A 22,247-nucleotide genomic window follows, 5' to 3' on the forward strand; every position below is an offset into this window, starting at 1 on the left:
AGAAAGAACTTAACATTTGATACCCCCAAGCAAAACGTTGTTCTAGTACGGCAGGATAATATATTGTAAAGACTTGGATACTCTCATTATGCTTCATAGTGCTTACTGTACAACAGAAGCAGGAGTGACTAAAGCAGAGAATGACCCCAACATACAGAGGAGCCTCCTGAACCGATCCCTAATCAGCCAAATCCAACACACTTGAGCATTATTGCTGTGTAACATTTATGTTAATAGAAGATGTTCACATAACACTTGGAAGGTGTCACCCTCACAGTTGACGTATGTACAAAAGCCTCCTAGAACGTGAGAAACCACCCAAGCCAGATTTACCAAATTTTTGTGTTGAGTTTGTTCACTTTTATGGTGCAGCCCAATGCAAAACAATGTTTGTCATTTATTAGGCCACATAATACCACTTAACGTGGATTTGTGTGGTTTAGCAAATACAAAGTAACGCAAGGCAGCGTAAAGAGCTGGCTTTGCCTTACTTTGAACTGGTAGGTTTAACTTGGGTGGAACATGGGCGTACCCATCCATCCATGTATTTAGATGCAAACTCAGATTTAGAAAGACTTGTAAACATGGGTTTGCAGCAAAATAGTGCCCCTACCTGGAAGAGGTGTAATGAGGACACATATCTTGATTTCTCATTGTTACTTCCTCTTTCCATATGAACTGCATCATTCTGCAGCACAAATAGAAAGACGAATATACCTCTATGGATTGTTTTTGCGCAAGCGGGTGTCCTTTTCGGCACAAATACAATCCTGCCCATAAACCAGGCACCCTTATAATATGGTGCCAAGGTGCCTGTGTTGGTGCTAGGCAGCACAGAGTGCGCCAGTGCAGGAAGAGAGCACAAATGCTTCATATCTTTGTGAATATGGAGCAATTCTACTCTGTTCCTTTCACACTGTGCCGCGTTGCGTAAATTATTAGTCAATGTGTCCCACAGTCTTTAAAGACCAAACTAGTGACAAATGGCCACTTAGCATTGGTTGATGGGACCAGGCTGGGTTACTTTGACTACTGTTATACAAACCAGTTTTTGCCCAGAAAATTACAAAGGAATGAAAGCAGTCAGCTGAATTTTGAAGACATGCTTAGGTTAAGGGATTCATAGCTCTGCAATCAATGGGAGGGAAATGTCATTGGACCAGCAAGGAGTCTTTCACGTAGGACAACCTCACCAATATGAAGGTCCAATCCTTTATAGAAATCTCTGAAGCCCAAAATGAAGTGTGTTGAGTGGAATTAGTAAAAAACCCTAATCAACACCACCTCTTGACAAGTCTGACCCTCTGGGTCATCAGTGGCTGCTGAGTCCACATCACATGTTCCCCAGCACACTATGCAGTAAAGCATGTCGAAACCTAATTCCCTATAGTTCACCTAGGGATCACTCATGTAGAGGTATCTCAATTAGGGTATTGGAATGATCTCCCTTGAAGTTATTCTTGGTTTTGTGTCTTCCTTTCAAGTTCTCTTCTCAAATTCATTGCAAAGAAAGACAGTTTTTCTATCCAAATTCTCTTCAGGAGGTCTTCAGCCAAACTGCTCAACAGTGTGCCATCTTGCCCCATGCTCTATCAGTCTTTTGCATTATGTCACTGGTAATATACACAAAATTGATACAATCAGATGTGCTTTTTGTTCTTGTTCTTTAAGCATTTAACTTTCATCCCACAAATTGGGGACCTATACTTATTGCAAATGTCGTGGGACCTTCCTTGCTTGGTAGATCCCATACTAAAGAAGAGCGACTTTGGTCTAAACCTGCTAACAAGTGGGGGTTATTCACACTGTGTGCCCTTTTTAGATGGCATAACAATGTTTGAGAAATGTCCACATAATAAACTTGTGAAAGATGTTCATTCCCCATTCCGGGGTTTGCGTTGTTTTAGGTGTGAAACAGCCATGATCTGCTTTATGACTCGCAGAACAGCTGTCTGGAAATGCTTTCTTTTTGGATAGCTCAATGTTCTTAGCAGGATGCTGTCTCCTGTATCCAATGACTGCGTTCCCAAGTGGTCTGATTTCTATATGTGTATAGGCCCAGTGATATATTTTGGATTGTTAATAGCATACACCTACTCATGACCACCTACAGAGCTCATTTAAATAACATCAGATCTGGTATTAGGGCACCAGCGCGTGACTTTCTGTGCCACACAACAGTGGCAGATGTGTCACAAGAGATGAAATAGCTACTTTGAACAACGACTGAACATATTTTGCATATTCCTTTTTCTCCAACCAAGGACCTTTTTGAATGAATAAATGCAGAAGCGAGAATGGCAGTCAGTTGATGTGCCTGTCAAGAAAATTCACACTTCCAGCCTGAGCTCAAGCTCCCTGACCACAAATGAGTTTAGGGTTCAGCCGGGGGGAGCTTACTAAATGGAAGCGGGGAAGTTCCAACGCTTTAATCCAAGCTCTTGCTTAAGAACCTTTTCTTTAGAGAAAATTGCATCCACTATAATCACTTTTAAAAGTCGCCATTTTCACAGCATGTTAAAAACATATTGATTTCGAGCACTTTAACTACTCTTATTGTGTGGCGTAAACCCATCCATTGTGGCGATGTCACTTTGTCATAATCTGGCGCATCCTGTCGCTTGAAGCCTCCTCTCCGCGTCTTCTGGCTCCTATGATTAGACGCCAGGGACTTTTTATTTTTATTTCAATGACATAGAGTAATGTTGCATGGAAGAAAATTATTCTAGTAAGGCGCGCATAATGGCTTTATTATGTGTTCCTGTCGATGGCCATGCAGTGGCGGAAAATGAAAGCGCTTTCTCTTGCGGGCGAGAGGGAGACAGAAGCCAAGATTTGAGAGCGAGGGCTCAGGCAGATCTTCTTTAGGTAAATTGGTTTGCAGGCTTGCCGCTCCATATCTTCGACCTCAGGCGAAAATCTGTCCAATATATTCCTTTGAAAACATTGAGTTTTGTGTGAATATTAACTACCAAGGACAGCGAGAGATGTGCAGATTTGGACATTGCTAAAGATCCAGGGCGCATACATACAAACCATTTTTGAGATCCTTTCGCCCCTTTTATCTCCTTCTTTTTGTCTTGTCTCATTACTACCCATGTAAGTGCAATGCACCTTGTATATATAAATTCAATAAAAAAATTACTGAAATAAAAAAATAAAAAAATAAATGGGCAGACAAGTAGAATCAGCACGTGTGTGACTGCAAAAAAGCAATTTCTATTGTACATATACAAAATTGCAAATCACTAATTTGTTTCCAAATCGTAAATTGATTTTGCAATCCGGTATTTGGAAGGGGTGTGTTAAGGGCATTCCTTCAAAATACCGAATGGATGTTTTGGGACCGAATTACAGTCACAAAGCATTTATTTTTTACCAACACCTCAAGGGAGGTGGTAACAAGAAGCAAATTAAAAGGGGTCCCAATGGGACTCCTTCCCCTTTGAGAATGTTCAAAAATATATGCATGAGGTTGGTCGATATGCGATCCACTAGGTATCGCTATTTAAGACTTGTACATTTGTGTATATTTGGAAATTTCAATCCCTAAATTGTGTACAAATGGCCCTAACTGTATGACAAGGTGAGTCAGTGGACTGCAGTCGCTCCTTGGCATCTCATGCTGATGATCCTGGGAAATATGACATAAAGAGCCCAAGTATTGCTACTTTGCACCAAGGTACTGTTCAACACCATATTTATTGTTTGCCACTTTGATATTCTGCATAATTCCTTTTTGTAGCAATGCATTGTTGTTTTGTGCTATGGATGGCAGAAAAGTAAATCCATTCTCCATGAATCCGGGCAAATTGGGAAGCTTTGCACTGCCAGCAGCCTACTAAAATGGGCTGTTTTCCAGACACACAATCCTCAAGGAGGGCGGGACATCCTGTTTGTGTAAAACATTTGCAAGTGGTATCACACGCAGGGGACAGAATATGCGCTGTGGTTACTGAACAACAAGGCTCAAATTATATTTAGAAAAAAAGCGCTATGACTTCATAAGTCTTTTTTTCTAACTTTGCTTTTCTGTGCGGCCATGATGCTGGACAACCTGGCTAAAAGGCTTGGCAAAGCAATAGCCCTCACTTAGGCGAGACCTATTGGCTTTGCGAATTACTATTTTACATTCTGTGATCTTGGCACGTTGTAAAACTGCCAAAGTTTTTGGAAATGCTTGCGAAGTGCTGAACATCACAGCTTTACACATTGTGCAGCAGCGTGAGCCATTGCTCATATTCTGCTGCATAATCTGGCCCAGGCTCCATGCCTGCATTGCCATCGTGCTTCACAACTTTCATTTATTACCAGAATTGCAATTTACTTGCTGAAGCTAGTATTAGGAACAGGGACAGAGTGTAGAACTGGAATGTATATAGGATGTGAGAGCGGGATGGGGTGACGAGCATTGCATTGGTTTAAAATATATATACCTTCCCCTGAGAGTACATTCATGTTTTTCCTACTAACAAATGACCCCAGATTTATGCTCAGAAAGCAGCACCAGGATCAGGTGTCTAGGCCTACTCCTGTAAATGTTTAGCGAGGGCTCCTATTCACCCCTGTGGAATTCTCCTTAGCTGAGAACTCTGCAGGGGAATACAGCCTCCTACATAAATGCATTTCTCCCCACATAGAAAGCCCTTCCCCATCCCACAAGAAGTGCTGGAGTATATTTCCTGCTAATTCCAGGCCGGAAAGAGGTTATATTGTAGTTGGGAATGCCCACAAACCATGTGTTTGTGGGCATGCCAGACTCTGAAGACAAACTGCATGCCATCCAGAAATCCCTTTGGGAATTCCTCACAGGCATTAAAAAAGTAAAGGTTGCTGTAAACGTACGTGCATGACCAAATTCACCTTTGTGGTCCTTTTGCTTTTGGTAATTATTGTAATCAAGTAATTCTATTGCTAAGATATCACTTTATCTTAATGTGCTGTGGAGGGTATCGCAAGAGGTACACTATGGATAAGGTGGTAAATGACCATTTTAATACGTTGATTGTCATGATGATAACGAAATAAAATTAAAAAACATACTGCCTAAAAACATGGAAACGCCTAATCAAAATGCCATTAAGTATATCAGAAAAAAAGTGGCCGCACTCTGAGTGGCGTATAGTGTTGTTGTCAAAGATTCTACCAGACTAGATTCCATTGTTGGCCATTGAGGGCATAGAACTGCTATTGGAAGATCGTAAGCGTGCTGACACCTTACAGCAAATAGTGCTTTATGATGACGTGACTTGTAATGGATAAAGTACTCTGGAAAAACAGTATAAGGATAATGAAAGTCAACGAGGACATCTGTGACCATATACAAGACCCAAGGTGAAGGCCAAGCTTATTTATTTCCTTTATAAGGTTATGGAACAAGAGGAGACCCGCAATATCCGTGGTTTGACATACAGTAGAGGGTATTGTATTCCCTGTTGGAGGTTGTATTATCAGATTATGCAGCATAAAGCTATGCAATTATATGAAAAGACAGAACCGTCTTCAGGTGTGTTAGAGTCAAACCTTACAAGACACTCAAGTCATTTTCTGCCCAACCCCAGAGATGTAAGTGGGACATCTTAATACGCTGCCTGCTTTAAAAGAAAGTCAATGTATGTGCCCCTCTGGTATTATTTACAACACGGCGTTGTTTAGCACCATATTACGCACACAAAATGCAAAAAGGATTTCAGTTTTTGCAAAACAGCACTTCTCGCCACTTAAGGAAACAGTGCAAAAGAGCACACTCGTGCAGTGTGTAATATGGGGCTACATACCACCGCGGTGCAGATTCCCACCGCTCTGGCCATCCGGCATCTGGAGGACAGAGCGGGCCATTAATCTCTCGGCTGGCGTGCTGCGGGGCCCTTTCGCTCCCATGGCCGATAAAGAAAGCGGCTTCTGTTGCTATCAGTTCATGAAGGCAGCGGATAGCATACAGATGACGTCCGAGGAAGGGCGGGAGCGCGGCTCGGATCTGACTGGGATCTGCATGTGAAGGAGCGGGCTTGCTGTGAGTCACCCAGCCTGCAGCTAATTCGCCATTGTTCTCTTTTCAATGGCGGCCCTTTCACTCTCTGTAATTGCAGATACGCAACTGATGAACACACGCTGGGCTTATTGTAAGGTTTCAAAAGATTGCCGGGAGAAACTGTTCACAATATTTTAGCACTTTACATCCCAGCTTCGGAAAACAAAGCAGAGCTTCTGAATTTACGGCGGTCTCCTAGGCCCGCGTTTTTCCAAATAGTTTGACTACGTATGTTAAAGCCACTTTGCACTTAGAACGCACGGCTGCACAGCAGATCTGAACGCATTAGCCCATCAGTCGCCACAACTCTTCCACTCGCAGGAATAACTTCGTAAATACTTCATTTGTATGAATAAATTGGTGGTATTGTTTATGTGAGGTTTGTAACAAATGCATGGCCGTCTTGCAGGGCAAGAGAACGAGAACCGCTTAACAATGTAACATGTCAATTTCCTAAAATGGAATTGTAATTTTGCGGACAGGATATCCGTCACGTTTGCGAAGGAGTAACCCTGTACGCCAAGATTGTAAACCCGATGTCCAGGGATTGTCAAGGAAATTTTTTACCTGTAAAAACAGACTGAGACCATGTGATGGGTGGAGTTGCTCCGGATCAAAGTTTTAAATATTGTTTCATACTATTTCCTAGCCGTGGAGCAGTAACAATTTTAGAAAAATTAATAAAATTCTGCACTACTATTTTTATGTGAAAATTGTAATAATTTTAATTAATTATGCAATAAACCTTTTTGACTTTGACTTTGACTACACCCGATGTCATTAAGTATATCAGTGCTTTACCTGAAAATATAGAAGATCTGGTTCTCACTATCTACGTAAAAAAATGCATACTGATTAAAAGGACTGCAAAATTCTATGCACTACATCATTATTATCATTTTATTTTCAAGCACTAAGGCAGTCTAGGGAGGGGCGAGGCTGGGCTAAGCCATCATGACGGAACAGGGAGGAGGAGTGGTGGCCACCATAAATGTGCATGACTGTTTGGCAGGCCATTTTAGGATGGCCAAACTGACATGCGCACTTAGTTTTTCTCCATCTGACTGTGTTGCACAGCCGGTGGAGAGCAGTCCCAGGTTCCCAGGCACTGTCTTATTAGCAAACCAGTCCACTCAGACCAATCACTACGCTGCTGTCATGCTGGTAATGCTATTACCAGCATGACAGCGGTGTCGTGATTGGTTCAGGGTACTCTGGGAGCCTGTGTGCTGCCAGGAGTCAACAGGAACAGAAGAGGATAGAGGCAGCAGCCCACAAAAGTAATCTTTTCTTTTTATTCCTCTGTGCTGCCGCCACTGGTGCTGAGAGGTGCATGTTCTCTTCTTTTCAAATTAAATAAGTGCAGGTACCCAGAACCTGACAACACCGCCCTTTTAAAGCACTGTCATATATGTAATATTCATACTTATAGGGGTTTACACCTAGCCCTCTTCATCTATTTGAGTGTTGTGTCATTCACATTATTTTTTCTGGCCACCACAGCAGACAGCATGGGCAGTGGTTCAGCCGACTTCACTGCAAGAGCACATAGGCACACAAAGTAGTTCTCTTCACTGCCAGGGTGTGCATTTTGAGACCAAAAAAACGTTTTTGCTTCACCACATTTTATTTTACATTAGGGAGGGCTCGGCATTTCCCCCAGCTGCAACAATAACATTTTACAAAGCACATGACAAAACAAAACAGGCCTTGAAAAACCCCAAAGGCTGGCAGTCAACACCAGACCAACTGGCTTTGCCAGTGCATGTTTCTATTAAAAACTTTATTTGGCAGGCAAGCTGCTCTTGGATGCCTGGACATTAGGTCTACATAGGCAGATGTAGTAGAGAGAACAGAGGCAGAATATTGTGCACATCAAAAAACAACCTTTACCAAATCCCCAGGCCACACTTTGCTGTTTCTGCTGCCTGTACCGCACAGGGCCCTTGACACTGGTACCACTGCACTGTTTGAGGCAGCTGCACGCATTCTGAAAGTGATTCGGTGCGCCTGACCTATCCCAATACCCAGGTATCACTACTGTACTCCAGTCCAAGCAGCAGTCGCTTGCAGTCTCATCCAGGATGTTGTTTAAGTGGAAACAGAAGTGTATGAGAAGAATATCCTTTTTTGCACATTTCCCCAAATTTCCTGATTTTATGGACAAGATGTGATCCCGTATTTGGACATTACTGGTTCAAGTATGTTTCAAATATGAGGCTATGAACACACTACAAGGTTTATTCTTGTGAAATGTAACAAATTAATGAAAATGTAATTCACCAATGACAAGGGTCACAAAACTGATGTCTACAAGTGTTGTCAACTTCTGCCCTTGCTGACCTTCACTGAACACCAGTTTTCTTCAGGCAGGAACCTCCTGTAGGGAGTGTAATTATATTTTTACACAGATCCCAGAGCACTGGCATAAAGGTGTGAATTGATGCATAATTAATGCTTTTACTGGATAATGATGATTTTGACTCAGTCTCCCCTGCTGTGGGCTGATGATCAGTTAAACAAGTGATTATAATAACAGGAGCCAGCACTGGCAGGATTCACCCAGCACAGAACTTGACTTGCAGAAACATATAAAAGAAAGAGAGGCAGAGGGCTGTACAAGTACATGTTGGGCCTTCAGGAAGGGCATTTGAAGCAGGCATTCTAATAGACACATTGACATCTCTGGCCAAGGAGGGACTATGTGAGATGATCAATCTGAGTGGGGTCTCCTACTGATACCTTGGTAGAATGGGTAGACCTTGGGAAGAGCTGAGCCGGTCAGAACCCATTTTGGGGGTGGTGGTGGGGGTCGGTAAAGCAGAGGGCAGACATGGGCTCCTGGGCCGAAAATCGTGGTGCTTGATGTCATTTGCCATTGGTCTCCTGGGGCCTGTCTGTCAGGATTTGAAGACTGGAATATGACATTAAGGGATTTGGCCAACAGTCCAATTCATTTACCTATTCCAAGCAAGATACTGAATAGAAATACCTAAATTAGGAAATAGAGGGAAATGAAGTAAAGAATAAGACAGTAGTTTAGAATGGCACAAACAGCAGTCTTGTACTGTCAAAAACTACCACTGGGTAACCTTGACAAGTACAAGAATGCAACACTAGGGTGCACATTTACAATGATGTGGCGGAGCGTGGCGTTAGCCTCCTTGGCTTAACGCCACGCTCCACCACTTCTGAAACACAGGGCTGCCCCGTATTTACAAAAGTATGGTGCAACCCTGTGTTTACCCCTGTGCTGGAGCTAAATTTAGGAGCATAATGCCAACACAGGCACCCTTGCACTATGGTGCAAGGGTGTCTTCATTAAGGGGAAGATTGTTTATTTGCAGCAAAGGACATAAGCAATCTTTAAGTTTTGTCACTCCAACTGTGCTGCTTAATACAGCACAAATAGAAATAACAAAATGTCATTTATTAAAAAAGATTGTTTATGTGCACAAAGGGTCACCTTCCTGCACATAAACAATCAATGACCTTTTACTGTTTCTATGTGTGCTGCACAACTCGGCACACATGGAAACAGGAAAAATGAGGAGAAGTAAAGCATTTCTCATCGTTTCGCCTGTTTAAGACCAGGTTTTCCCTGGTCTTAATTTTGGCGCAACCTCCTATTTACGCTGCCCTTGTAAATATGGGGCAGCGTTAAAATCAATGGGTGTTGTGGTGGAACGCCCACTGTAACATCCATTTCCCTCCCCTTTTACGCTAAGTTTAGCGTGAAAGCGTGCCTTATTTACAAGGCATCTTTAAGTCGTGTTAAGTGGCTAAAACGCTGCCTTGTAAATAAGGTGAAGCACATATCACGCAAAATTGGAATTAGCACCCATCATTTCATGGAAGGCAGCGGATAACAAGGATCCACAGTGTTTTTTTATATAAGTGTATACACATGTGTGGATATATTGTCTTTTTTTGTAAATATGTATATATGGTTTTTTTAAGTAATGTATGTATGTTTTGTCTTTAGCCCTGAAGAAGTCTCGACAGAGACGAAACGGGTTGACTAAAACAATCAGTCTATGACCATTTGGATTTTAAATGTCTGAATTTATTAATAAAGAATATTTCTGACTACAAGTGAACTTTGGACCTGCCTTTTTCTACTACTCTCTATGGACTTGCTGTGTTCCAAAAACTAATAATGACATTTTCGAAATGATGGGTGCTAATTCCAAATTTGTGTCTGATTGTATTTGGGTGTTACCCAATAGGAAGTAAAGAGGGGTGTACTTCCTGGTTTTGTAAGCACCCTTGTCACACTATTAAGCCAACAGAAATAATAGGTGCAGGTTTCTTTGCTCAACCCTCTTTGTTTTTGTTGAAGCACATATCGCCACAGGAACGTCACTAAACGTGAATTTCCTGTGGTGATAGGGACTTGTAAATATGCTCCAAGGTTCTTAGAAAATGTCATGACAAAACAAGTAGATACATGCGCACTACATGAATCTAAGGCATAAGCAGCTTACATCTCACTTGACTCAGGAAGCATGTAGCTAGCCTTATCCTACCAAGATGCAGACCCAATGCTGAAAGACGCTCAGGAGAGTAAAGCAGAGCTGTGGAGATGATGCGAACTGTGAATGCCGACTAAAGGATAGCATCAGGATGCCCAGTACTCATGTAAGGTGTAGAGAGTCTAGATTTGAGGGGTCATTCTGCACACGCATCAGTATAAGCACTAGAGTACAGTAATAAAAGAAGAAACAAGGGGACACTGGAACCTGGGAGCTTGAAAACAAAATAGTGTCAGGAATGTGGTCAGAGTAGCTTACTGGTACATATGCAGAAATCCGAAACAACAAGTGATGTTGTCAACATATACCCAATATATTTGATAGGCTTATGTACTAGCACTGACAAATTTGCCCCAGAGGGCCTGCCTCTAACTCAGAAGTGTAACAAAGCTAGCCCCTATTCTATTTTCAGTGTCTTCAATATTCCCCAGGCCTGACTTCAACTGAACTTACATAAAGGACTTAAATCCTTTATGCTGGCCCACAAAAACACAGTACCTCATGCCCACTGCTTCCAGTTGCTTGATAATATTCCCAACACCAACCTACAATATGGCTTCGCAAACTCGGGCAAGTACACTAGTTCGACATTTTACTTTCAGAGTAGTGAGGTTGACCATTTCAAGGCATCTCAGGGAGGTAGGGTGGGTATGTAGGATCAGAACTGATACAATAGATGCAAACAGGCAATTACCAGCCCACTGTTTGTCTTTTTACAGAATGATAAGTATTTTATTCACAACAGACCTTAATATGGAAATCACAGAGTAGCAACTCTGGTGTGCAGTATGGGGTCTACGGGGTTCTCTACATGATGAAACATGGATGTAATCATGATTGAAGCACAGGTGCAGGCTCACTTTGTGGCCAGGGAGCGGTTTAGCAGTTTCCTAACCTTCCGAGACCTCTAGGTTAATCCATTACAAATAGCTATTCAATTCTTGTAAGAGGACAACCGTCCTTAATAAATCATCCCTCCAAGACCTGTAATCCAGAAGCTCCTAGTCAATGTCTGTCTGGCATATGATATTACCTAATGTGGTGCCAAACCCCATTTATGAAACATGGGTACACCAGTGGCTGGGGCATTGGGCGAGCTGGCACACTCACTGGAGTCATTTGTACAACCCCACCTTCATCTCTCGAGTGTAAGCCAGCAGGAACAACAGCAGCTCTAGGAAGATAGCTCCAGCAGTCTTTTCAGTGATAATTGTGAAAGGATCTTCCTCCGTTGGTCTGGGGCACTGGTGTAATCGCTGAAGTGCAATGAAGGTAGAATCAGGAAGGATATCTGTGTTTTTCTTTAGGACAATTGCACAATTGGTCAGTCTTTACTTTGCAGTTGACAATGGCGAGTTAGACACAACCTCTCCTCAGTCAGACTTGAGTCTGCAGTCAAGAAGAGAGCCTGTTGAACCCTAGGCACTTCACTGGTCTTTTCTGCACTCTTCAATATTCTGTATGCTCTCTCTGTGTGACTCCTCGAACTGGGCTCAGCAGCTGGGATTTCCACCACAGGCAGGCAAAGTACTGGGGGGCAAGGCTCAGTCCTCTTCACCCTCAGCATGGTGGCAGCTGCATTGGTCAATAAACCTGTTTGATGTGATTTTAATAGTAAAAAATGTTCTGCGGCACAAGTAGGTTATTTGTGCTCCAGACAGCAGGAAGTGACTATACAGCCTCCAAAAGTGTGAAGCTCTGTACGATTTTGGCTCCAAGCACGAGTACCCACAACATGAGCACAACAAGTGTGCATCTCTGCATCTGACTCGTCAGCCTTCCAGGCTGTGCCACTCAAAGGAAAACAAAGGCTCGCATTTTCAGGCTCTTGTCCGAATCTTAACCTTCACTAGCAACTCTCTCTGTGGACTCACCTCCATTGCCCAACCATTATCAAAATGAATGACTAATCCGAAATCCTATGTTAAAAAATTGCACAACGTCCCTCAGGGCAATCCTTTCTCCATTCATCCACACTTCTGGGCCTCATTTATGAGGCTTTACCGACATATTTGCGCCGCCGGGGCTTCACTTTTTTGATGCTCCAGTAGCGCAATGTGCTGCAGCATACTTACAAGGCCACGCAAAGCCACTTTTTGTGACTACACTTTGCTCATCATCTGACACTTACGCAAAATGATACAGTGATAACAGGGGAGACACTGGGATGGAGAGAGGTAGCGGATAAGATGTATAAGTGATGCTGTGGCAGGGGAAAGACGAATATGGCTCTGGAAGGTGGGACACAAAACGTCTTAAGTCCAGGACACTTCTCTAGGGGTGGGGAGTGACCTACACCGGATGTGGGAGACAGTTCCGATGTTAGCTCGGTCCAAGTCTTTGCCTCGACCAAAACTTGTTGCTGGCTGAGATTGGAGGGAAGTACACAAAGTCATATCATCACTGCAATCAGTTAAATGTATTGCACAAAGGACACTCACTGCCGCTTAGAACCATGATGCTCCTCGCAGGTAACAAATACACTCTCCACCCTCATGCTCTGGCCTCCACTTCTGCCTTTCAGAAGCCGCATTACTTCCACCCTTACTCCCGCCCATTCCCTGCCGATCTGAACTTGATTGGAAGAGCCACTAAACCAGTAGAGTTGCTTTTGTCATAGGTTTGAAGGAGGTCACATAGATTTCAAGGCACATCTTGATACAATGGAATGCGGAAGCTAGAGAGAAGGAGGGCTACTGGGTTTTGTAGTCTAAGAAGTTATCAGGTGATAGGCAGATAATAGGCACATGCTGCAATGATTAATTCAACAGTTGGAGCGGAGTGGCGGAATATATTAGTAATTTAGATTTAGTAACATTGAAATACTAAATTCCTCCAATTTTGCCAGCGAAATTGAAAAATCCACCCAACCCTAATCTTGTGCCATTTCAGACCACGGGCATTCCAAAATGGATCCCAATTTTTAAGAGCATATACACACACTCACAAACAATATGGAGTCCTCCTATCATACACCTTACAAAAACACACAGTCGACAATCATACATGGATGTCGGCACAGGTTCTGCTCAAGACATATGATTGAAACTACTCAAGTGGGCCTTTAGGCATTGTGCTTATCTCTCGTAACAGGTAAAAAAGCCTTTTTGGCTACAGGTCCCCAATAACATGGTAGGCTGTCTCCAATAAATGGCCCTGGAAACAGATGGTAGCCTGGTGCTTAGCCAAGGGTGCACCTTTGGCACCAGTGCATGACCTCAGAGACGAGCTGTGGGCCTCCATGTGAATTTCATGCCTAGGGTTTTTTTGTCATGATGTACAAAAAAAAGTCAGGATGCCAGATTTAATTACAGTTGGGATATTCAGGGCAGTGCCATACATTCTCTACTATACGGGGGCCAGTTCCGTCCCAACAGCTGACCTTAGTTCCTCTTCCACCCAGGTGGAAAACCAAGGAATAATGCTTCCTCAGAAATCTTCTACCAGAAAACACATTAAGTGTTGCAAAATCTGGGAGGAGGGAATGTGGGAGTTCTGCCAGGATATATATCACTGCTTGTTTACCTCTCTAAACTCAGTGCCCCCCACCACCTAGAAATCAGAATACTACTGGAACCTCCAGGTGGTACAGAGTACAGCTGCCCGACTTGTTAAGAACTAGTTAAGAACTTGCCAGCCAGATCGGCTTCTCTACCCCTCTTGCGACAACTGCATTGGCTGTCGATACGTAAGTGTGTAAAGTTCAAGATCTGCTGTATTCTACAAAAAGCTCTGAATGGTAGAGAACCCGGCTACTTATCTGAAAAACTCATTCCCTACTAGCCAAATACATCGCTACGATCAGGAGAGAAATCCCTGCTTGTGATTAGCCATTTTAGAAAAGCTTGTACGGGTGGTAAAGCCTTCTTCTATTTCGCCCCCTACTATTTGAATCAACCCCCTCTCCACCTTCTGAAATGCTTAGATTTTTTTCCTTTCAGGAAACTTCTTAAAACTGAGCTTTTCTGAATTAATTATTTCTGTTCTGTGCCTTCTAATATGCTTCCCACAGCGTAGAGATAGCCCCTCGGGTGTGATTCCGGAGCTTTATAAATTAAATAAATAAACCCAGACAAGACAATAAGAGAATGCAGAAGGTGTATGGTCATACAATGAAAGACTAAGAAACACCTGTTCTCTCTTGAATCACCACATCTGAAAGCCTTTCTCAATGGTAAGGGAAGCTGAACTCTTGAAACACCAAAGTAAGAAAATGGCATCTTTGAAGCTTACATTGAAAAACAAAGTAATAGATCAAAGGGATTTGACTTTGGCAGACGCATTTGCTTGCTAAAGCACATTATTGTAAAGGTTGTCTGCTGTGCTAGTCTGTGGACTGGTATCATAGAAGATGTTTCAGAAAGTTTGGGAACTTTACGAGTGACCAGGAAGGTCACACATCACGGTAACAGCGTAAAATCACTGCCTAATTTTTAAGGATATATTTACTTATCTATTTGTTACTGCATGTCAACAGGTTACACTGCCTGTTTTTGTGTACTTTTTCAGAAATGGAGTGCGGAAAAAGTAAAGATGATTATATATAGATGTCTTACTGAAAAATATGTTGAGCCCCATTTTCTTGCATTATGGTACCCTGAATTTTGAATCTGGTGCCCAGACCTGGTGATGGCTTGGTGGACGTTCCCAGCAGGGTTTTGTTGCATTACTCAGAAAGGGGAAGACTCATTGGGTGATAGGGCAGAATAAGTGCAGTTGCCGGCAAGGAAGGAGCGAATTCGCTTATGTAGGTTCTGGTGAACCAGCAGGATTAAATCATTTTCTCGATGTTCCTAATAAAAGGTGATCAGAGTAGGCTCAGAAGGGCCGGATCAAATGCAGGTTTTCAGCATCGCCACTCGAATTATTGCACGGATCTGGCCTTCCTTGACAAATGTCGGGAACCCTGTACTATAGAATATATCCTAAGGAATAGTATAAAAGGATGCAGCTTAAAAAATGCATGTTCACAGTACAGCATCTAAGGTACGGTCCCAGAATAGAATGGCCTTAAAAATAGTCTGACAAAAAATATTTCCCCTTAAATCTTGTTTACAAAAAAGTAATTTCATTGGAATTAATGAAAGAAAATCTACACTAAGTGCAGCAATGTTTTTGAGAATCATATTTATGCCATCATATTTATGTCAAAAGATATTTATGTTAGCCATATTGTAACCTAAACTACACCTACATAAAAGCAGACAAACAAAAGGAATTTAAAGTTTATAACCAGGAGTTGAGGGGTGGGTATACAATCCTGGGGCCCAGGGCTGTAGATACAGATTAAACTTTTAACCAACCACATTAATAAGCTTCTTCAATATATTAAATATATAATACTGAACTGTATTGACTGTTCAAAGATTACTAAATACATCACAAACATATAACTGTGCACTAGTTTTAGCAAACTAGATTTTCTTGTTTCCTTCCTGTTTGCTACATTTGAAGCAATGCTATGTAGGCTACGACTGCTGCGGGTGCCTGTAGGGAGATCAAAAAGCAGAATGCATTTATCTTAAAAAAAAAAAAACAGCAGTAAAATAATCCTAACCGTAGTAGGAGGTAATATGGATTCAAATGATGTCCCCGGGTCTCAGTAACTCAACGTGATAATTTCTCCCTGCGTCTTAAAAACAGCCATTCATGCTTACAACTAACTTAAGACAGACCTCCTTTCGTCTTTCAGTATGGAATTGTAGCTCAGTGCCCTCTGCCTGGTCAGTAAGTGTTTGTCCAAACTGTGTGATGTATACCTTACTCTGATTTGGTTGTTGGTGTACACGCTCACTGACTGACACAAGAGGGGTTTGGGGGGCAGCCGAGCCGCGAGGTCTGCCCCCCGGGCAGTTTTGGGAGGGGGAGGGAGCGGAGCATGGGCGCGGCCATTTTGCCGTTGGGCTGCTTTTGGTTTGTAGCCCAAAGGCAGCCCAAGCCCAACGTTCCGTTAGGCAGGTATAAATTGCGCCCCTCACATGACCCAGCCACCATTTTAGGTATCTGAACCTGGTGGCTGGGAGAGGAGCGAGGTTTTGGCAGCGTTGTGTGGCAGTTAGAGTGAGGCATTGTTGGTGAAATTGTATTGCGGTGCGGCGATTGCTGGAAGCGGGAATGGCGGTTACCGGCGATTTCAGGGTGTTGGAGGCCATCCGCCTGCTGGGCGAGGCGGGCGGATGAACCTCCTCGTAGACACTGCGCTGTCGGCGTGCCCGGCGATCCTGGCGTGTTCGCCGCCGCGCAAGTCCCCGAAGCTGCAGGTGGGTGCTGGGGGGCGTGCAGATGCTAGGAGCGCGGCTCGCGTGGTGCCAGGGGGGGCGGGGCAGCCTGCGGCCTGCAAGCGTGTGGTCCGGGGCGCGCCGCTGCGGGAGTGCCGGGACGCGAGGGGAGGGCGGGCCAGGGAGACAGGCCGGGAGGGAAAAATACCCAGAGGAGGCAGACGGAGCTGCACGAGGATATCCCCAGCACGTCGGCTGGCGGCGGGGAGATCGAGGCGGGATCGGGTCCGGGGAAGGGGCCGGCAGGGAGAGGACAGAAGAAAAAGGCGGGTGGGGGCGGGGAAACGGAGGGGAGGTGGGTCCGACGGGACTGGCAGCCACGGGGCGAGGAGGGAAGACAGCTCAGAAGAGAGCAGTCCCCCCCGACAGGGGGCAGGTAGGGGAGCCCCATCGGGGAGGAAGGAGGGGGAGCCCGTCACCAGCCAGGCACGAGGGAGGTACAGTGGGTGGGAGGGGTAGGCAGGGGGCAAGGCCGGAGTCCAAAGGGGGGGTACCTGGGGTCGTGAGGCGGGGAGGGGGGTGTAGGCAGGCAGCAGGTAGGGGAGAGGGGAGGAAGGGGGTGGAGGGAGAAGCTGAGCGGGAGTGGGTGGGTATCCCCACTACTGATAGAAGCAGGGGAGGGGGAGCAGGACTGGGTAGGTATGGATGTATTTGAGTCCTGGGAGGAAGGGTTGTGGGAGGGTCGAGGGGCCAGGACAGGGGCATCCCGGGTGGGGCAGGCGGAGGAGCAGGGTGCGGGGGAAGGGGGGGAGGTATCCCCAGAGAAGGGGGGGCCGGGGTGGGGGGACTGGCTTGGAGCGACGAGGAGGCGGAGGGTGAGGCCATGAGGGTTTGTTAGTCAGGCGGCAGGATGGTGGGGGGGCCGCGCAGTGGCAGGGACCCAGCACATCAGCAGTGCCATTTTCATTGCAGACGGGTGGTCAGCGCGCGGTTGCAGACTTGACCAGGCTTGGTGCAGCGGATCGGCGCCAAGGTGAAGGGAGGGCCGTGTTTCTTGCAACAGGCCCGGAGACTGCGAGGGAACTCGACATGGCTGGCACACGAAGGCCCCTGGCAGGCTCGCTGGCCCATCTCCCCACATGGCCCCCACGTCTTGGGGTCCAGCGGCGGACAGAGAACAGCAGGGAGGAGGACTGTTTTGTGTGGTTGGGTGGTAGCGGAGGAGAGAGGGTTGTTAATAGGGTGCAGTTGGCGCCTCCGCTGGCTCGCCAAGTGTATAGATGGGGTGGGGTAGAGTTGCATGAGGGTGACGATGAGAGTCTGGAGGAAGGAGAGTTGAGGGAGGGCGAGGGCGGACGGGGGTTTGTTAATGGTTTGAGCTCTTTTTTACAGGTGTCATGGGGCCTGGGTGCGACAGTGGCCCGGACACAGTCCAGGGACGGGTCAGCGATGGAGCGGAGAGGTGTGGAGCAACACAGGGAAACGTTTGTGCCAGGTAAAAGCAGTGCGCGTGCACAGTGTCAGTGGGGTGGGGGAGGGGGGGCGGTGGGAGGAGACTGGTTGTGCAAACGCAAGTATGTGACAGATAAAGGGGTGGGTCCCGCGGTGCACATCCCGGGAGTCGACAATGACATTGCGGATGCCTTGTCTCGTTCGCAGTGGGGGAGATTCTGTGGGTTGGCCGAGGATGCGGAACAGGACCCGACGCCCATGCCGGCGCAGCTGTGGCAAGTGGGCAACACCGGATGTTACAGCTGGTTCTAGGATCATTGGCGGACTCGACCAGGGCAATGTATGTTGCGGCTTGGGGGGAGTTTCTGACGTCTGGGGCGCGCTGGCGTCCGCCGGGAGCTGCAAGGCGGGAAGATGTGGTTCGATTTATGTTCTCATTGATAGATAAGGGCCTCAAGAAGGTGACCATAGCGGGCAAGTTGGCAGGGGTAGCGTTCATGGGGAAGCTGTACTGGGGCTACGCACCATCCGCGGGAGAGCTCAGGTCAAGGATGTTGGAAGGTTGGGCCCGGGAATGCGGGCGGGCAGGGGCATTGCGGCGGCCGTTGTCAGAGGACCTGTTGGGGAGAGTGCTGGAAGTGTTGCATGGGGTGTGCTTGGACGAACGGGAGGAGTGCTTGTTTGCGACCCTGAAGGTGTGGATGTTTGCGGGGGCTTTTCGGGTGTCGGAGCTGGTAGGGGGTAGAAGGGGCCAGGGATTGGTTTGGACGGAGGTGCGTTTGGGGCACCGGGCCCTGCGCATCTGGCTGCGGCGGCCGAAAACGGACCAGCGTGGGGAGGGCACCTGGGTGATGATGCAGGAGGGGGGTGGATTGGCGTGCCCGGTGCACTGGGGGTGGACATGGAACGGCTTTCGGCTGGGGGACGAGTTGGTCTTTCAGCATGCAGATGGCGCTCGGGCGACGGGGGCGCAGTTGCTGGGGGTGTTAAGGAAGGCCCTGGGCAGACTGGGGGTCAATGGCAGTCAGTATGGCACCCACTCGTTCAGAATTGGGGCGGCGTCGGAGGCTCATAGGCGAGGGTGCGGGAGAGGGGCCATCATGCGCTTGGGGAGGTGATCCTCGGCTTGCTACAGGTGGTATGTGCGTAGCGCTGAGTTGGCGTAAAGGCGTGCTGGATTTGGGGGGGACAATGTGACTTACATCTGTTTTTTGTTTCAGGTTCGGTGGCGGGCCCGGCGGCGCAGGGCATGTTGATTTGGATTGTGGGCCATTCTTTTGTGAAGAGGGCGAAGTTGCAGGCCCAGGATAGCTATTTCGGGGAGAACTTAGGCTTTAACCCGGCCCTGTTTCAGGTAGTGTGGCTGGGGAGGGGGGGAATGCAGTGGAAGGAACTGATGTCCACGTTGAATGGCATGGTGCAAAGGGGTCGGTGCCCAGATGTTTTGGTTCTCCATTTGGGGGAGAACGACATGGTCCGGGAGACTGGCCTGGTTTTGATGAGGGCGATGCGGAGGGATCTGGCTGAATTGCGGAGAAGTTGGGCTGGGTGTTCAGTGGTGTGGACAGAGCTGGTTCCGAGGAGGGTTTGGCGTGGGGCGAGTCGGCCGCAGGCGGTGGATAAGGCACGGAAAAAGTTCAACGTAGAGATGGTCAGTTTCTGTCGGCATCTGGGTTTCGCGAGGATTTGGCACAGAGATATCCATTATGACGCACCGGAAATGTTTAGGGGTGACGGGGTGCATTTCTTGAGGATGGGGATGGACTTGTACCTGTTGGAGCTCCGGGAAGTGTTGTCTCGCTTCTCAGGTGTGCGCCGGGAGTAGGAGCTGGTGTTGAGGTTTCTTGCGGCTGCGTGGGGCAGGTCGGAGTGGCAGTTTTTTGGGGGGGGGCGGTGTATTCACCTGCAATCCACCTTTCCCTGTGGCAGTTTTTTTGGGGGGGGCGGTGTATTCACCTGCAATCCACCTTTCCCTGGGTGGCGGAGTTTGTTGGGGATGTTGGCCAGGTTTGGCTGGAGTTCGGTATTTTGGCGTTAAGTTGGGGACTTGGGGACCGGGAGCGGGGAAAGGGGTAAATAGTTGGGGGTTACATTAGAGGGTAGTTTGGTTACAGTTGCAAGAGGACAGACAGGAATGTAGCTATTGTGAGGGCTTGGAGTTAATAGGTAGGGGACACATTTGGATACTCAGAGGATGTAATGCTGTGATATATATTGTTATGTTGCGGGTGGATGGATATTATCATGTGGGATCGTAGGGGTGGAGGGAGAAAAACAAAAAGGGGGGGCAGGTAACTTGATGTTTAGAGAGGTTATAGTTTTGTAAGGCGGTTTGCCAGTTGGGAAATAATGTGATGTGCACCTGTTTCAATAAAGCGGCCTTTTTCACACACAAAATGGTAGTCGGTCGTGCTTGCCTCCCTCTCTCCCTCCCAAAATATCTCACGGTCTAAGTTTGCCCTAACAAAACTCCCACAGTCACTTAGTAAATCAGTCAGTCACCAATTAAGCAATCTACTCACTCGGCCTTTTATTCACTCTCTAACCAACCTAATCAATCGGGCCCTTCTGCACACACTCACACGTATTCGCTCAATGAACTAATCATGCAGACTCTAAGTTACGCTAATTTAGTACGCATAAAAACCCTTTAATAGTCAAGTCATTTGTTGCCAATTAAAAACTTAATTAAAATGGGGGTTATATTTACTTCACGAAGACAGATTAATAAATGTTGCACGTTTAGATGTGCTGACTTAACTTGATAAGAATCCATTTTTGGCACTGACATAAAATCTCGCATGCAAGACATGCATGCTGGAAATTGCCGGATGTGTCATTAATTGTGCCATTCCAGTGTATTTATAGGTGTGCTGACGTGACGTCGGGCGCTCACAGAAATTCATTCAATCCCAAGGGGAAGAGACATGTTCTGCCCTCATTTTCTGTTTCCCACAAATCCAAGAATTCAAAGGCAGCACAAAAATACAATTTCACGTCAATCACCGGGGTTTATCTTATATGAAAATGCTGCTTTACCATATTTACACTATAAGCCCTTCCACTTGCAAGGCTACGAGTTTCATAAAGGGTGGATAGCCTTTTAAGTGTAATTCCACTACCTCTTACTTACCATGATGTTCTTGTAGATGAAGCCCTGTCGGTAGCGGGCGGGCTTTAGGTGAGGATACTCTTCCGTGCTGGTGACTTTGATGCTCCAGATTTTCTTCCAGGCTTCGTAGAGTTGGAGGTGGACCGGATAGACGCCGGAGTGGTGGGGCGCCACCGCGTAGCCCATGTCGGTCGGGATACCATGTTCCTGGAACACAAAGGAGGAACACTGGTTTAGAAGCATGCACTTAGTCGGGTATGCCATTACAAGTGTAGTGGGGCTATGTGCTGAACAGAAATAACCATTACAATAATGATTTTAGCAGAAAATTGCATGCACCGCCTTTGTCATAGTATAGCTCAATGTCTTCATTCTTATTATTATTTCAATTTTTGTGATAAATTCATTCTTTGAACTTCATTACAGTTACAGCATCAGATTTTTCTTTTATTGGTATCACAGATCATGAGGAGTGGGTCGACTACAGCCTCGCATACTCATGCAAAAGAATTTTAGAATATCCATCTTATGCATATTCAGTGGCTGAGGCTGCTGTGCGGCTTTTCCTGTGCACAGCTGGCATCCTCAATTTCCCCTTGCTAATTGTGAATTCTACGTCTCCAACACGCCAGCCTCTTGAAACAGTAGGCAACCAACTTCCAAATGTGATAGGTGTTCCTTTTCAAATCAATTCATTTACAACATGGCTTTGTAAATACAATACACCAATTGTGTATTAAATTAACCAACCAGTGTCTCACCCCTGTGATCCTATCTACAATCACAATGTGGTCAGGTTAGATTGGCATGTAATCAGCATAATGCCCTGTAATCATCCCACACGCCAGCCTGTTTGCTCAGAGTCTCAGTATGCACAATTTGCTGAATTTAAGGCCATA

At 46.0% G+C, this 22,247-nt stretch overlaps 1 protein-coding gene across 1 annotated transcript in view; it reads right to left on the reverse strand.

Annotated features, from left to right (window-relative positions):
- The window catches only part of LOC147728368 (bifunctional heparan sulfate N-deacetylase/N-sulfotransferase 3), a 554,824-nt gene that overhangs the window by 307,182 nt on the left and 225,395 nt on the right, over positions 1 to 22,247 (reverse strand). The window contains exon 5 of the mRNA XM_086963275.1: positions 21,370 to 21,555. Coding sequence (XP_086819401.1) covers positions 21,370 to 21,555 — 186 coding nt within the window. The remainder of the gene's footprint in view (positions 1 to 21,369; positions 21,556 to 22,247) is intronic.

Source organism: Lissotriton vulgaris, chromosome 3_1, assembly GCF_964263255.1.
Source record: "Lissotriton vulgaris chromosome 3_1, aLisVul1.2, whole genome shotgun sequence".
Taxonomy (NCBI): Eukaryota; Metazoa; Chordata; class Amphibia; order Caudata; family Salamandridae; genus Lissotriton; species Lissotriton vulgaris.